General features: G+C 37.1%; 1 protein-coding gene across 1 annotated transcript; it reads right to left on the bottom strand.

Annotated features, from left to right (window-relative positions):
- Positions 1 to 936: 936 nt before the first annotated feature.
- Positions 937 to 17,122, bottom strand: LOC142112087 (uncharacterized). Its single transcript, XM_075193933.1, has 6 exons — positions 17,023 to 17,122; positions 14,913 to 15,248; positions 10,708 to 11,034; positions 5,661 to 5,822; positions 3,953 to 3,987; positions 937 to 2,757 (listed from the first exon to the last, which is right to left on the bottom strand). The coding sequence occupies exons 1-6, from the start codon at positions 17,090 to 17,092 to the stop codon at positions 2,731 to 2,733; spliced, it is 957 nt and encodes a 318-aa protein (XP_075050034.1). The 5' UTR covers positions 17,093 to 17,122; the 3' UTR covers positions 937 to 2,730.
- Positions 17,123 to 17,426: the final 304 nt, after the last annotated feature.

Raw genomic sequence — 17,426 nt, forward strand, 5'->3', positions numbered from 1 at the left:
CTATAACTCTGGGGGCTCAGGCACAGCATGAAAGAGAGGGAGGGAGGGGAAAAGTGAGTACAGGCAGGTAACTATGGCCCAAGAGGGTGGGCACAGATGACAGGTTGAGAGTCACTGAGGGGAGCGGAGAGAAGCGAGAGGAGACAGAGGGCAGAGGGACTGAGAGGAGGTGAGCTGAGTAGCTGGAGAGCGCAGTTAAAAGTGATGGAAACAGAAGGTAGGAGAGCCCTGCTCAAAGGAGCGAACAATCTAAAGGGAGGGGAAGACAGACAGACACATGGATGAGACGGAGAGACGGGAGGAAGGGGGAGAAGGGAAGAAGGGATGAGAAAGAGAGGTAGCCGACCGGTGGGAGTTTAGGCATGAGACTGGAAGGCTTTAAGGAAAAGGTGGGTTTTTAATGTTCGTTTGAAAGAGGACAGATTAGGGGAAGTTCTGATGGAGCGGGGGAGCTTGTTCCAATGGAGGGGAGCGGCGCGGGAGAAGTCTTGGATACGTGCGTGAGAGGAGGTAATCAGAGGGGAAGAGAGGCGACGATCTTTGGACGATCGCAGTGAGCGGGAGGGAGTGTGAATAGAGGCGCTGTATAAATAAATGGTAGTAATAATAATAATAACCAATGAAATTGCAAAGCATGTACCAGATTAAGTGAACGAAGCAGTAAATGGCATGATAGTGAAATAAACAAGAATGATACAAAGGTATTAACACAGAACTATATGAATACTTACAGAGAATGTCTTCTACACAGATCCGTTTTGTGGGATGAACCAACATTCCGCTAATAAATTCAATGTAAACTGATGACATCACTGAGGCTTGAAGCAGACGGTGTCTCGGTGATGTCATTAGAACCAGATTGATGTCACTAGATTCATATAGACTGAATTTTCATGACTATTCATTAAGTCTACAAAATCCCTGCTTCCCCCATGTGTGATGGGTCCACTTTAAATGACATCAATACATTATTCCCCCAAATTCTAAAATACCTTTTGGGATTATTACTAAACATTGACACATTCCATTTTTTTAATGTAATTTTATTTGCGTAATTGTAAATAAAAATAGTAAATGTTTTATACAGCTCTGAATACTTTGGTTTCCACATTACACAGAATGTTTTACTATGTGTTACTATGTCAGTATAAGTGTGACTTATAAACATTGACAATGAAAGGAGGATAATTTTGTAACCTTGTTCAACTGTGTGAAACTGCATTAAACTGCACTATAACCATAGATCCAGTGATAGGTCAGCTTTTATTCTGTATAGTACCAAAACAGATTCTGGGGGGTAAATGTATCAAGCCGAGAGTTTTCCGGCATGTTTCAAAAACCAATCAGATTCTAGCTATCACTTATTTAGTGCATTCTACAAAATGAAAGCTAGAATCGGATTGGTTGCTATAGGCAACATCTCCACTTTTCAAACCCGCCGGAAAGCTCTCAGCTTGATACATTTACCCCTGGGAGTCCACTGAGGTTCCTGACTCAAAGGCTATGCCCATCGGGCTTTAAAAACAATGATGCTGCATCTGAAGGCAAGACCTACCTCTGTTTTGGAGAGAAGTGTGAGCTGGGGAGAGGTAGAAGCTTTCAAGGTATAACATGATACAGGAGTAAAGAGTACAGGAAATAAAACTGGAGAGTAGCAGGTTTAAATGAGATGTCAGTAAGAATTACTGAAGGGGTAGTATATAGGTGGACTAACCTACCACAGAGGTGGGACAGGCTAATACTGTAGGAGAATTTAAACAATCTTGCAATAGGCTATCCTGAATATGAAAAATAATTGAGGGATGAAAAAGGACTCAATATTTTAAGGAATAAAAATTGGCAGATTATATGAGCCGTGTGGTTCTGATCTGCTGTCAAATTATATGTTTCTAAGTATTTTGAAAAACTGCGTATTTGCATGCATATTCTTGCATACCAAAATTAAGACATAGGGCAAATATGATACTTTTGATACCTTTTTAGATGCCCTTGTTTATACCGATATTAAAGTTTTGTCTCGAATCAGCTTTAAACTCCACAGCTTTTCTATAGAGAGTGATTTACTAACAAACTCTACAGAGTGCTTTGGGATCTAATGAGGTCAACCAACCTAACTGTAAAAACACAATGGCCCTGACTCATTAAGGAAAGTAAGGCAAAAAAGTGAGTTAGTTTTCTCCTGGACAAACCATGTTGCAAGGGGTGCAAATTAGTTTATTATTTTACACATAAGACAAATACTGGCTGTTTTTTCATGTTGCACACAAATACTTGATAGCTTATATTTACACTGAAATGTAAAGTTGATCTAGGACATGCCCTACCCCAACTATAAATCTGTCCCTGCATTTTATATTTACCACCCCCTCCAATGCAACATGGTTTTGCCAAGGTGCAAAGTTACTCATTTTTTTCCTTTACTTTCCTTAATGAATCAGGCCCACTGTCTCACCAATTATTTTCCTTTTAACTCAATTTCCTTGTCCAATTAGACAGACCTTATCACAGCTCATGGAACCCCAATAAAACAAATGCCATTGTTCTGCTTTGATAACATAATCGCAGAGAGGGCTCCACAAAGCATGGGATAGATATTGACTAGCTATGTCAATGGTATGTATGTTAAATGTAATGACAATTACACTGGGCAGAATAATAAAACAGATTTGCATCACAGGGCACTCAAACGTGACTGTCACTGAATGGGCTATAGAAACTTGAAATGGTTGATCATGGTTTTAATGCTGCATATGTTACCTGAAAAAAGAAAACAAAGATATTATTATTAAATAAATAGATGTAAAACAAACAGCAATATACATGTGGAGTAGACTTTAGTTCACATTAAGCAGTCCACATCCATTAAATTCAATAGAAAATGAGTTATACTGAGCTCTTTAATTGGTGTTAATGAATGAGTTGGGTTAGATCAGTGTATCAAAGAAGGCTTCTCTGTGTGTCCAACAACACCGTATTCAATACAAACAAGAACGTACTGCTGGTCATTTATGACTACAGGATAAATCTTAATATCCCCTCTAATGCACCATTTGTGTCTTTTTTTTCTCGCATACAGTTATTGTTTCCTTAGACCCCATGGGCCTGAGTCATTAAGGAGAGTAAAGCATAAGAAAGGAGTAACTTTGCACCTGGGAAAATCCATGTTGCATTGGAGGGGGGGGGGGGGGCTAAATTTAAAATGTGGGGACAGATTTATAGTTGGGGTTGGGCATGTCCTAGATCAAGTTTACATTTCAGTGTAAAAATAAAGCTATCAAGTATTTGTGTGCTAGATGAAAAAACAGCCAGTATTTATCTTATGAGCAAAATAATAAACTTATATGCACCCCTTGCATTGTGACATGGTTTGTCCCGGAGAACATTTACTCAGTTTTTTTTGCCTTACTTTCCTTAATGATTTAGACCCTATGAGTGCCCATTTTCCTTATATAGAGATATCAGATCTGATCATGGGATAATTCTCCACCTGAACTCCCTTTCCCTTGCAACATCGAACTCTTTCTATATATCGTTTTTGCAGGCTGTCCGAAGTTCTGTGCCAAAAGGAGTGTGGGGCCTATCATTTTGTGGGCAGAGCAATTTCAAACCAAACAAGCTACTTGTGTGAGGCAATACTTGGATATAGATAAGATTTACTGACAGTTATACATTCCACCATGCAAAATTTCAGAAAATATGTGACACAAGTGCTCACTAAATATAAGGATATAATGTACTTAGACCTCTAAGAGTTTTTACAAGCATTTGGCCTGCTGTATAATGTTTTTAGAGGGTGCTCCATCTCCTTCATCATCATCAACATTTATTTATATAACGCAGCAAATTCTGTAGTCTCCTTATAATAGTACACTTCACAGTAAGGAATGCACTAGCCTATAAATATATATATTATTTTAAAGTTATGCCGCTCAATCCCTTTCCCCCTACGTACCGTCTCAGTCTCGGGACTAAATCTCACAGTGCGTTCTAGATATAGATAAAAACAAATATACATACAATGGTTATATACATTGGAACATATGCACGTGGTAGGAAAGATACAGATAAGGAAAACTTTAATTAGAGGGCTAAGGAAGCACAGTTTATACAGCAGTAGAAGAATTATTTCATGTTATCTCTATATATTGCTTTATATTTTATACTTTGCTGTGTTATCTTTATATATTGCTTTATATTTTATACTTTGCTGTGTTATCTTTATATATTGCTTTATATTTTATACTTTGCTGTGTTATCTTTATACATTGCTTTATATTTTAAACTTTGCTGCTGGACATTGATTAAAAGTTAAAAGATGAAACACTATGTCAAAGTAATTTCCAAAAATCATTTGTCTCAACCCTGGACTTATGTATGAAGGTCTCTCGCGTGGAAACCCCATCTTTTGCACCTGTGTGTGATAACATCGGGTTTCCTCAAAGCAGACATTAGGCTGGGTACACACTACAGAAAATTTCTCCCGATGCGATATCGTTAACGATTTTACCAATGACTGAAAGCAGCAGCCGATTCATGTGTACACACTATACACGTCTTACACAATTTACCGTCAGATCTGTGCTCTTCATCTGTCATAATAACCATCGGCTGAAAAGATGGTGACTCTGCACCCTCCATGGAGATCTATGGACACTGCCGGTCCTGAGTGCTTACACACTGCAGGATTGGCCCAACATCGTTCCATCATTTATAGAGATTTTTAGTCTGTTTATAAAATCAAGTAAAACAATATGATGTGCTGTGGAATGATAAAACATGATCGTGGGAGCGTACACACTAATGTGATATCGGACCTAACGTTCGTTTATAGTGTGATTGGGACAATAATTGGGTGAGAATCCTGTAGAGTGTACCCAGCCTTAATGTACAGATGTATGTATAATGCCATGCCATCTCCTTTACCAGCTTATTAGCCAATGTAATAACATTTCCTAGTCCAAGTACTTGCAGTTGCCATGCTGGGACTCAAATAGTACTATGTTAGCTGACCGACATAGGGTACAGTTAATCTGTTGCAAGCTCTGGAGATGGGATCCTCCTCTATTGAGACCCATTTTCATTAGGGTCAAGAATATATAGATGGACAGGTTTATCACATTAAAAACTTCATATAACGTCCAACCATTTAAAGTCACCACTGCAGTGTGGACGAAGTTCTACATGCATCATCATCATTTATTTATATAGCGTCACCAATTCCGCAGCGCTGTACAGAGAACTCACTCACATCAGCCCCTGCCTCATTGGAGCTTACAGTCCAAATTCCCTAACACACACACACAGACACAGACTATGGATAATTATTTCAACAGCCAATTAACCTACTAGTATGTTTTTGGAGTGTGTGAGGAAACCGGAGCACCCAGAGGAAACCCACGCAAACACGGGGAGAACATACAAACTCCACACAGATAAGGCCATGGCCGGGAATTGAACTCATGACCCCAGTGCTGTAAGGCAGAAATGCTAACCACTGAGCCACCGTGCACTTGAGAGCTAATGAGAGTCCTGTCAGTCAAAGAATATTACAAAAAGTGAAAATAGCATAACATGAGAGAATAAGTCAAACATGACAGTAAAATAACACTTTAAGTTAATTAGTTAATGTGTTTTTCTGTCCATATTCAATATAAACATACCACAATGAGCATCAGGACGAACACTAGGACCAGTATCGGTACGAGTGGCACCTTTAGACAAGGCTCGACGTCGACAAGCGAGAATAATCTGGTGTGCGAGCAGGAGGGCGATGCTGACAGCTATTGCCACATACATCACACTATAGCACTCGGTATAGTCCTCTAAAAACAAAACAAAAATTGGAATAAAATAATTTACATATTTTTACTGAAGCCACTTAAAAAATCAACTGATTATAAAAAAGACAAATGTTTTGCACAATTTAATTTTTTCTCTAATATTTGTAATTTTTAAGTCAATATTTCCGTGTTGCCTTCTGAAATATGATTTACGTTTGCCCTGGAGGAAATTATCCTGTATGTATTCCTTACCTTCTTAGAACTTAGAAAGTCAAGGGAGTATACAGTATTTACTAAACTGTAGGTTTGAAAAAAAAAAATGGAGATGTTGCCTATAGCAACCAATCAGATTCTAGCTGTCATTTAGTAGAATGCACTAAATAAATAACAGCTAGAATCTGATTGGTTGCTATAGGCAACATCTCCACTTTTTTAAACCGGCAGTTCAGTAAATCTAGCCCAAGGTCATGACTGAGTTACAGAAGGTTAACATTAATGGAATACACCCAATTGGTTTAGATTAAAGGTATAAACCCAAATGGATTTTTTGTCCATTTCTTCAAACAGCCCTGGGGGTAAATGTATAAAGCTGAGAGTTTTCCACCGTGTTTGAAAATTGGAGCTGTTGCTTATAGCAACCAATCAGATTCTAACTTTCATTTTGTAGAATGTACTAAATAAATGATAACTAGAACCTGTTATTCTGCTATACCGCAAATGGCCATTATTCTCATATATCAACGTAAATGGTATGCAGAACTAATATATATGTATCTAAATGTATTTCAGTACCAAGATGCATGTATCGACTTAGCTATGGCATTGAGCCTAAAGGGTATATTTACTAAACTGTGTGGCTTGAAAAAGTGGAGATGTTGCCTATAGCAACCAATCAGGCTCTAGTTATTATTTATTTAGTCCATTCTACAAAATGACAGCTAAAATCTGATTGGTTGCTATAGGCAACATCTCTACTTTTTCAAACCTGCCGTTTAGTAGATATGCCATGTTTTAGTGGCTATTACAATTTTAATGCTTTATTCTTTGTGTCTGCTGTTAAACACAATGTGATACTGTGTTTTGCTTGTATATTGTAGCTATACTTAGTGAATAATATTATTTCAGTCATTTTTATTATTACTATTATAATTATTATTTCATATTGCATTACAATTAGATGCATCGACTTGAGAACCACATAACTTTTTCCTTTTATACTTCTATTTTAGGTAAGACTACCCCTTCTGGCTTACAGAATCTACCTCTAGTGATCAGGCCATGTCTTCTGTCATAATAAATCCAAATGAAGCCCGTGATTGGTTAGCAGGTTAGGGATGGACTGATCAACAGAGGGAGCTTCAGTAAGCTGAAGAAGGTGAGAAGTTGGACGCATCATGTACCTGGGGTCCTTAAAAAATTTGGTGTTAGGTATTATTTATGGGGTTTGTTAGGAAAACATTTTGCCGTTCAGTTGTTCATCTCTTCTTCTATATTTTGAATACTGCTTTCACCCAAGTGTTAACATAGCTTATATTAATCCCAGATTGTAAATGTACTTGAGTTTATTGGTTGATAGATCAATAGTGCAACATATATTAATTTTTATCCTAATTGATGCATCATCTTTTTTTAAGAAAATACATGTACACAGACCATCAATTTCTACGTGGGCATCAATGCCTGTTCTCTGCTTAGTGCTGAATTCATACATGGGTGATGGCAGAATTTAAAAGACGGATAAATAGTGCTTGTGTACATGGGGCCTGATGGCATTCTTGATAAGGGCCCTTTTCCTTTTTTTTGTGTTTTGTGTACAACCTCTGTACGATCAGGACTCGTGAATAGTATTGATGAACAGGGCCAATGTTGCTCTTAATAAACAGATAGACCTCAAACGACATAGCTGAAACAATCACATTTTATTTCCAATACAGTTTGCTGGTGGACACAGCTAAAATGCCAGTTATTATTAAGCTCTGTAGCAGTCCCTATTTTGGCAGGACATTCCCAATTTAATGTCATCAAAAGGGACATAGGCTAGCCGAAGGAGTGGAGCTTCACGGGGAACAGTGTTGTCCGGGTGGATCTGCACGTGGTCTAATTTTCACCTCTTAATATGGACAACATATTTATCAGAGCGCCCAATTCATAGGCAAACCGAGGGGGGGGGGGGGTTCCTAGTGCCTGGAAACCCCCCTCTAAGCCTGAGTTACTGTATAATTGAGGTGGCTGAACCCTGCTCCCACTTCACACAGCTCTGCTTGAAAAGGGAGAGCTGCGTGCACCTAACAGTAGTGTACGCAGCATTGTCCATGTATATTATGGGGATAGGAAGAGTTGGAAAGCAGCCAAGCACTGTCTAATATTATAGCCACACCCCCATGCATGCTGGTCACACCCACTGGTGGCATGGTGTGGAAACCCCCCTCTACAAATCCTGCATTTGCCCCTGCAATGAACTTTGTAACAACAAATGTTCTAGCTGGGTCCACCAAGTGAATGAGCATCTAACTGCACGGAATGTAAAACACAATTGCTTTGCCAGCTCTGTATGAATGCCTAGCCTTTTTTCAATTTTGGCTACCTGAATCTTGGCTTTCTGTAGGAGTCCTTAAGTGGTCAGAATGGTTAATATTTAGAGATAGCAGCATTAAGACAAAGAGATACTAACACTTGGTTTAACAGAAATAAGATATTGGGTGTCATTTTTTTCCACCCAAAAAAGGAAGTGGCCACAGATACCGTTGCTTGAATCTTATGTCTCCAAAGAACACATTAGTTAAATGAAAACTAAACTTTTTTTTGTAGAGTATATTAAAGGGACATTGAGGGCTATTTACTAACTTTGCTCCGAGAGAAAAAATTTCCGTAAATAAAATCAGACCATTGCTTTCAATATTGCCTTCACTAGACAAAACGAACATTAATTGCTGATTGGCTGCTATGGTTTAGTGCAAATTTGCACATTTGAGCAATGTTAGTAGGTTATTCTCATTAACATAAAAAAAGTTTGTGCCTTTTTATATATATATATATTTTTTCTAATACACATTTGTATTAAATAAAGAACACAGTCTGATATTAATGTTATAATGAAAACATTTCATGTTAATATTTCCTCCTATCTTATTGAATTTGAATCTCTTCTTGTAGGCACATGGCAGAATACATTTACATTTAACTACAATAAAACTCCAATCTAACTGGAATAGCAAAAAAACCCACTTATGCTATATTTAATTTTTATTTTGTCCTAGACAACAAACTGTGTTTATCTGAGCAATTTGTCAGACAGGGGTAACTACTAAACAGACCTCACCCACTTCTGCTGCATCATGAGTACAATGTAGATCAAGTACAATGAAAGGTTCATCTGTCAGTTTTGGAAACTATCTATAATATAAATGCTTAGTGGCGTGTGTTAGTCTGTGTGTGTGTGTGTGTGTGTGTGTAAAAAATAAAACCAAGCTGCAGCGCCACCTGCTGGGCGGAGTTATACACTGACCTACTAAATTCTTAGTGTGTGTGGAAAAAAAAATTCAGAAAGGGCTGAAATTTGGTATACTAAGATGTTTTTAATTTGTTAATTTAATTTGTTAATTGTTAAAAGTGTTTATAAAGATTTAAAAAAAATATATATATATTTCTTGAAGGAGAAGTGACAGTTGGGAGTGGTTGGTGGTTGCCGGGGGTGACAGTAGGGAGTGGTTGGTGGTTGCCGGGGGTGACAGTAGGGAGTGGTTGGTGGTTGCCGGGGGTGACAGTAGGGAGTGGTTGGTGGTTGCCGGGGGTGACAGTGGGGAGTGGTTGGTGGTTGCCGGGGGTGACAGAGTGAGAGGAGTGTGATACTCAGGACCGCTGAGAGAGATCCCTGTGTCTGGATAGACATCTGGATAGATGTGGCGATGAAAATGAAGGATGAGGTGATGGAGAAGAATGATGAGGTGGTGACATGTGGACAAAACCACGTTAAAAAAGACCGCTTGCGTCGGGAAGTAACGCTCTTCCCCTGAGGAGGCCTGGGCTATGGCCCAAATGCATGACTAGAACCTTTTTAACACCTTTAGTAGCTTGATTTGACTAAAATGCATGAGTATCATGCACGGGTTAACTTGTTTCTAGATATGAGGATAAGCTGTCCGTGATATTACTGCTGACATATAACATTTGCTCATTTGATTGTTCTTTTATTGTTTTATTTTTAACCTACAAAAACTGATTATCACCTCTGTCTTATAATAAATTATTGTCTGTTCCCCCCACCCCTCCCAAACTTCCATTTCTATACGCCTGTTCCCTACTGACAACCCTAGTCTTTATTCTCCAGCATTGTATTCTTGTCTCACCCTTTATCTTAGCTTACACTTTTATTACTTTCTATATTCTTGTCCAATAAATAATAAGTAATTCACATTCGAATCGGGCTCCCGTTTCACATTCTTTCATGCTCAAACCTGGAATTCTGTTTGCAATCCCTTTGAGAGAGCATGACAATCATTACTCTTCTGTTTAGTAGCTTTAATTCTTGGATCCATTTTGGGAATTTTTTCCTATCTTTTAAATTGAGCACAACTTTGTCCCAAATTGTCATTTAAAAATAAGCCCTAAAACAAATGTATTAAAAAGTGCCTTAAAAGAAACCCATAAAGTGCACACAAAAAACTAAAAAACGTACTTCCCCCAAGAACACAAAGATCGGCAAAATAGAGGTTGGCCACTCAATACCGGATGGATGCTATGTTGAGCTGTTATTGCATCTTATTTCTTAACAGTCTCCCCTTCTGCACTTTAATCTATCCATAAACGCCTTAATGATTGTTAAGTCTATCAAAATGTGTTATATTCTTACATAGAAAAGTTTATGTTAAAATAGCAAATAAACTAAAGTTAATTTTTCAATAACCCAAAAGACGTATTTTGTACTTACCATTATCAATATCATTACTGATTGCAAGTTTCGATGCAATAATGAAATTCGTAGCAGCAGATTGGTGAGTGGAGGCCAATTGTATATAACATTTTACTTTTGGATCCTGACTGCCGCTTTCTGTAGGTATCACAATCAAGCTTATCAGACTCCCTTCTGAATCCAAAGTTGTCCAATCTTCCGATGTATTCCCATTGATAGACCACCAAATCTGACTCCATTTGTTTGACCAATTATGCGCAACACACAGTAAAGTGGTCCCGGATTCTGCATTTTTTTCCTCCACCGGAGCGAGTATAGATAGGGTGGGATCCACTGGATCACGTTCTGTGGAGAGGTTCACATCCATTTATTTGGGGGGGGAAAAATAATGATTATAGTATTATGAGTTAATTTATTTGATAACATTTTTCTTTTTTGCATGCGGTCTGATAGGACATTATATTGCACATATGGATGTGCCTAACCTGCACCTTGTTTTGTGTGTTAACATTAGAGATGCTCAGGCTCGATTCAAACACACCCGAACCTAGGGGATCCGAGTACCGAGTCGAGCACCCTCGGTATCAAAATCGAGGCAAAGCATCATCGTTACGTCGTTGGATCTCGGATCTCGCGAGTTTTGAATTCCTTTTTAAGATCCAACATAACAGGGGGTGGGAGGGAGGGCGAAACCCCATTTTTCTTTTCTGCCACTGCTGTGTGCCAATGTGTCCTAGATGTGCTAGGAACTGCCGTGTGTTTGTGTCATTGCTCTGTCGCTTACCATCCAGCCAGGTCGCTGCAGTCTTTGTCCGAAAGTGTATGAAAATACTATTGTGACCTGTGAGGTGGTCAAAATTGACTGCAAATGACTTGAAATTAGTGTTATTGAGGTTAGTAATAATGTTGGAACAAAAAAAGAGCAAAAATATGTGATTTTAGCATATTTTAGGATTTTTCCTAAAAAATCCAAAACCAAAACACACGAGGGCGGTTTTGCCAAAACCAAAACCAGTTCACGGGGGTCAGTTAGCATCTCTAGTTAACATACAGCAGGGACGTTTAGGCAGAGCGTACTTACATCCAGATTCAAATTGAAACATATCTTGAGCTTGGATTTGAATGTGGTCAGAACTGGGCTCAAGTTTCGTGCTCGTTTTTTGAACATAAAGTTGCGTGCAGTTTGCGCCTGAACATGAATTAGGCCCTACATCTTCTAATCCACTTATGACCCAAGGTATGGAATACTCACATATAGCATAATATAATATCATGCAGGACATGTTAGATTCTATTACACCTGCATATGAAGACAATGCACCTCAATATTTGTGCCCACAACAGTCACCATACGAGAACTACAAAATGTACTTAAGAAAATGCAGGATTTGTAGAGGGGGGGTTTCCACAGCACGCCGCCAGTGGGCGTGACCAGCATGCATGGGGGCGTGGCTATAATTTTAGACCGTGCTTGGCTGCTCTGCAACTCTTCCTATCCCCATAATATACATGGGCAATGCTGCGTGTACTACTGTTAGGTGCACGCAGCTCTCCCTATTCAAGCAGAGCTGTGTGAAGCGGGAGCAGGATCCAGCCACCTCAATTATACAGTGCCTCAGGCTTAGAGGGGGGTTTCCAGGCACTAGGAAAACCCCCTTGGTTTGCCTATGAGCTGCCATACAGTGTAGGTTTAAAAATGTACTAATAAAATACGTGAAAAGGTAGAAGTTGTGGAAAAATTCAGTTTTCTCTGAACAAAACTTTCTCTCTTTTATTGCAAAATTGTTTTACTTGAAGTGTTTTTTTTAAAAAAAGACAAAATCAAATATTGAAAATTAACTTCACAATTTAATTATTAAAGCTAATTTGTCCATAAAGTTATTATGTGTAACTATTTAAAGTGTTAATCACTGGGAATATTGTAATAACAAAGCACTTCATGATCATGCAGTAGTGTAAATAGTTATATATCCAAAACAAAAATAACAATTAGGAGTCACACAACTATGAGTAAATAACATATTATATATTCTCTCAACATAGTCATTTACCTTATTCAATAAAATAATAGAAAGTTAAAAAGCTTTGCTCCAGAAAAGTACATGGCAAACATTTTCTAAATGTTTTCCTTGTAACAAATTTATCATAGTCACAAAGCAAAAATACATACAGGGGTGTACAAATCATGATGAAAGATAAATAGATTATATTTAAAAATATGGAGGTAACATATTTAAAAATATAATATATGTTGTGATTTTTATTGATTAGAATTAGAACCATCCTAAATTAAAAATTAAATAAATAAAAATGATGAATATGGGATGCCTCCCATCATTGTGTTTTAATTTTTTTTATGTTTTAGAACGTGGCATAATCTATTTCTCATATGTTAAAGTTTCGCTACCAAAGCAATGAATGAAAAATGTGTTACAAAACACATCACTAAAACTCTTTAAAGTTTTCTTATTATTATTATTATTATTAATTTTTATTTATAGGGCGCCACTAGGTGTCCGCGGCGCCGTACAGGGACAGACAAGATTACAATACGAGGTGAGAGCACAGAATAGTAAACAATAATCACAGTAACTCAGTGAGCTCAAGGCACAGCTAGAGGGGAGAGGGGAAGGTTCTTAATTTTTTTATCCATTTTCACAGCGCATATGTGAGAGCTTATACAAGTATAATTCTTCTTTAATATCATTTAAAGGGCAGGATATGAATTCAAATTAGATTTGTTTTATCCTGTATTTTATTTGCACTTATAGCTCCTCCACTTATTTGCACCTTTTGCTAGTTATAAGTTATAATTTAAGTTTATTGCTCAACTTGCGATTTTTTTGTAACACCCTACAGTTATAGGTAAAGCAAAAGCTTTTATCATTTAGATATGAAGATGCTATTAAAACATATAAAGTAAATGTGGTGCAATAAAAATAGCTAATAGGAATAATCAATTCAATAGAAATATAATCACATATATACTACTACGATAAATTCCATCTTTTGTCACATGACAGACAGATCAGTGTTTGTCTTGTACTTTGTGAAACAAACCTTTTTACCCTTTTAATATTGTTACTGTTTTTGATTGTATGTGATCGCTAACAAAGGTATTTGTAAAGCTATGTTATAAACTAATCAAAAGGTTCAATATGAATCAATCTAACGACAAAATATAGTCATTAATGAAGTATAAAATTGTAGCACAAACACTTATTTTTGTGATGTCACTTTTGCACATTTCCCCCCCCAAGTTTTTGGGGGAAACACATGAGTTTGCAGGATAAGGTAGTAGTTAATGTCTGAGGTGGTGCAAAAGTGTACACTGTTTAATGGGCTGAGTGCTGGGTGTGTCATGTGCGGAATGCTGGTTAGTTGCTCAAGCAGTCCTAAATGAAGTGCAGAAACAATGTTGATTATTGCAGGACAGCTTTATTTAAAAGAGATAATTAAGGGTAGAGGACACATTTACAGGGGAGTACCCTGCTTTGCAGGAGACAGCACAGCCTCTTTCTCCCAATAAAAGGACTTTACTTCTTCTCCACCTTTGAGGTCCGTAATACCAGGTCTTGTCCATCTCCTTTTTTTTTTTAAGCACTTGAGACCAATGTTATATTAAGCTTAAAAGCGCAAGTGACAAATGTAATAAGGACAACTTTGCTGTCCTTCCACAATTTAGTTTGTAATAGTCATTTTCTGGTGCATCTACCAAACCACAGAACAAGATTGACTTATTTGACCATGGTGTTTCAGACCAGCAGGTCTGCACATTGCATTATGAATCTTTACAGGCTCCCAAACCACAATGAAAACAGGAACCAATTGTGTACGTAGATAAGACTAGCATGCTTATGAAAAATACACATCAGTTACATCTGCTCAGACAGATCTTAGATTAACATAAATATGCATTAGAAAATCACTGAAAGTCGATATACAATACACCAATTATATTGTAACGTGACTGCTGATATTATCTGCAGGGGACCTTATACCATAGGCACCATAAACTGAACAATATATTCAGTATATCCTATAATAGAGGTCGGCATCTCTGTCTTTACAGCTATTGTGGAACTACAAGTCCCAGGACGCACATTTAGCCTCAGGCTTGTGACTTGAAGCTTCACCACAACGATTTGACGCAGTAGAAACGGAATATGTATCCTTACAATTAGCCCATTAGCATACATGTACACACCTTAATTAATTATTACCTGTAACAACTAATGTGCTGGCTACATAGAAGACTTGGTCCAGTCCTGACACAGAACAGTAATAAACTCCAGAGTCAGATTTTTCCACATTCTCAATTTCCAACGCAGCGATACCTTTTTTTTCACATCTGTCTTTATATTTAATTTTTTTGCTACTTTTCTGTGCCGGACAGACACTGTGGTGCACATTCTCTAATCCACCATCCTTGTTTTCCTTGTACCATTGCAAGTTAGACGCCGCTGTAACCGAAATATTACATGTGATGGTAGCAGTTTCACCAATCTGTGCAAACTCAATGAGTGAGACATTTTGGGTCTTTCCCTCTGCTGTAATACCTGGTGATGGGAGAAAACATGTCGAGTCAGTGTCTCAAACACAAACCTGTTCATTAAATATAAATAGTTGTTAAATCTGTTATATATTTTCTTTTGTATTTAATCATTGGCCTCACTCACAATGTCTTACAATAGTTGCAAAAAAAGTTTAATTATTTTAACAACCAATGTTTGGCACATAATTCATCATCATCATCATCATCATCAACATTTATTTATATAGCGCCAGCAAATTCCGTAGCGCTTTACAATTGGGAACAAACATTAATAAAACAATACTGGGTAATACATACAGACAGAGAGGTAAGGGGGCCCTGCTCGCAAGCTTATAATAACCTTACTGTATAATATATAGTATGAATGAAAGAAGGATTATTCTGGATATTTTAATATGTTAGAGAATTTCAGAATATAACCACAATCAGAATGTAAAAAGAAAACTGGAGAAGGACTGAAACAGGAGGCATAAAATACACATTTGTCAGTAGAGATTGGTGAAATTGAGGAAAAGCAATTTGGACAAATTGAGTTTAGCAGCGGTATAAAATATAGGGGAATTCCGCCTGTAACAGAAATGTTAGGGGTGATTCTACAAGGGACACTTGAGGAAAATCTTGTCTGGAAAATGGTTAGAATTCGGCAGCCAAATGCAAAATGAAAAGAATGTTCTACAGAGAAGTTTTCAAATATGTTCCTAATCTTAATTTGCCAAGAGCAGCTCACGGTTCAATTTAAACTTGGATAAAACATTTGTGTACGCTGTTTTGTACTATTGTATGTTTGGAGACATCCGTGGCTAGTGCATATTTTTGTTCAGTTTTGTGCCTTCACTAGTTTGTTTGTTTTTGGTTGGTCTGTTGCCGGCTTACAGATCATCTCAAAAGTTAAAAATCTGATCATTGCAATTTAGCAATTCTTTGAACTGGATTTTATCATTAACCTCAATGTAACAATCAAAAATTTTAGACACAATCAGAATATACTCAAAATCAGACTAAAGGCACATTAACAAGACAGGCACAATCAGAAAATAGGTGTAAGCAGAATATAGTTACAATAACAATATAGGCACAATCTGTATGCAGTTAGAATCGGAAAAAGGACACAATTAGAAAACAGTTATATATAGAATATAGACACAATCAAAAAACAGTTTATAGAACAAGAATAATAAGTAATATTCAACCTGTCAATTTTTAGGAACTTGTACAGGAGGTCAAAAATGCAAGTTATTTTTAAAAATAGTTTTTTCCTCTATAAAGAACCCACATATAAATCAATCTGTTGCTTCAGTTCCTGTTTTCTGGTTAAACATTTTTTTTATGGATTGTTAGATAAAAGTTACTTTTGTTTTCTAACAGCTTTTTAGCATTGGTACTTTTGGATATGTTGTTAGCATTGTACAACCGTACAAGTTCTGAAAACAGGTGACTGTATTTTGAAGATTTTTTTGAAGATTATTGTAAATTACAAACATCTACAGCAATTCTGGATATTAAGCCTATTCCTTTAAATATGCGTTTAATTTATTTAATCAGAACAATGATCCAGTCCGAATACTAGTCACAATCAGAATACAGTTATCATTAGAATATGGATCCAATCAGAATATAGTCACAATTAAAGTACAGCCACAGTTATAATATAGTCACAATTCGAGCTACAGTCACAATCAGAGTATTTCCACAATCATATTACAGCCATGACATGTATAGTGATTTATAGAGAGAAATTTCTAGGTGCAAACAGCTGGATGAATAAATAGATTACTTACACTGATAATAAGTGAAAAAGACAATTGCTATCCAAACTTTCATGTTCACGCCAATGATTACTACTAACATAGAGCACAATTGATGCTGGTTGTGTATAACTTCCTGTAAAACTCAGCGTGCGGATGCGGCACAGGTCTTGAAAAGACTACTGTAACTCATAGAGGGGCTGGGTATATAAATAGCAATGCATGTTTATTAATAAAGCATTTAGTGTAGAGAAATATGTAAGTTCAGCTCAAGGAGATTTAAACATAAATCAGTGTATTGTGGAATTGAAAGGAGAGTGCAAATCTCTTTCTAGCCACATTAACACTCGGCCTACAAACAAAGTTATTTCTTTTAGGAATACAGACAATGGGCCTGATTCATTAAGGATCTTAACTTGAGAAACTTCTTATTTCAG

This window comes from Mixophyes fleayi (assembly GCF_038048845.1).
Source record: "Mixophyes fleayi isolate aMixFle1 chromosome 12 unlocalized genomic scaffold, aMixFle1.hap1 SUPER_12_unloc_2, whole genome shotgun sequence".
Lineage (NCBI taxonomy): Eukaryota > Metazoa > Chordata > Amphibia > Anura > Limnodynastidae > Mixophyes > Mixophyes fleayi.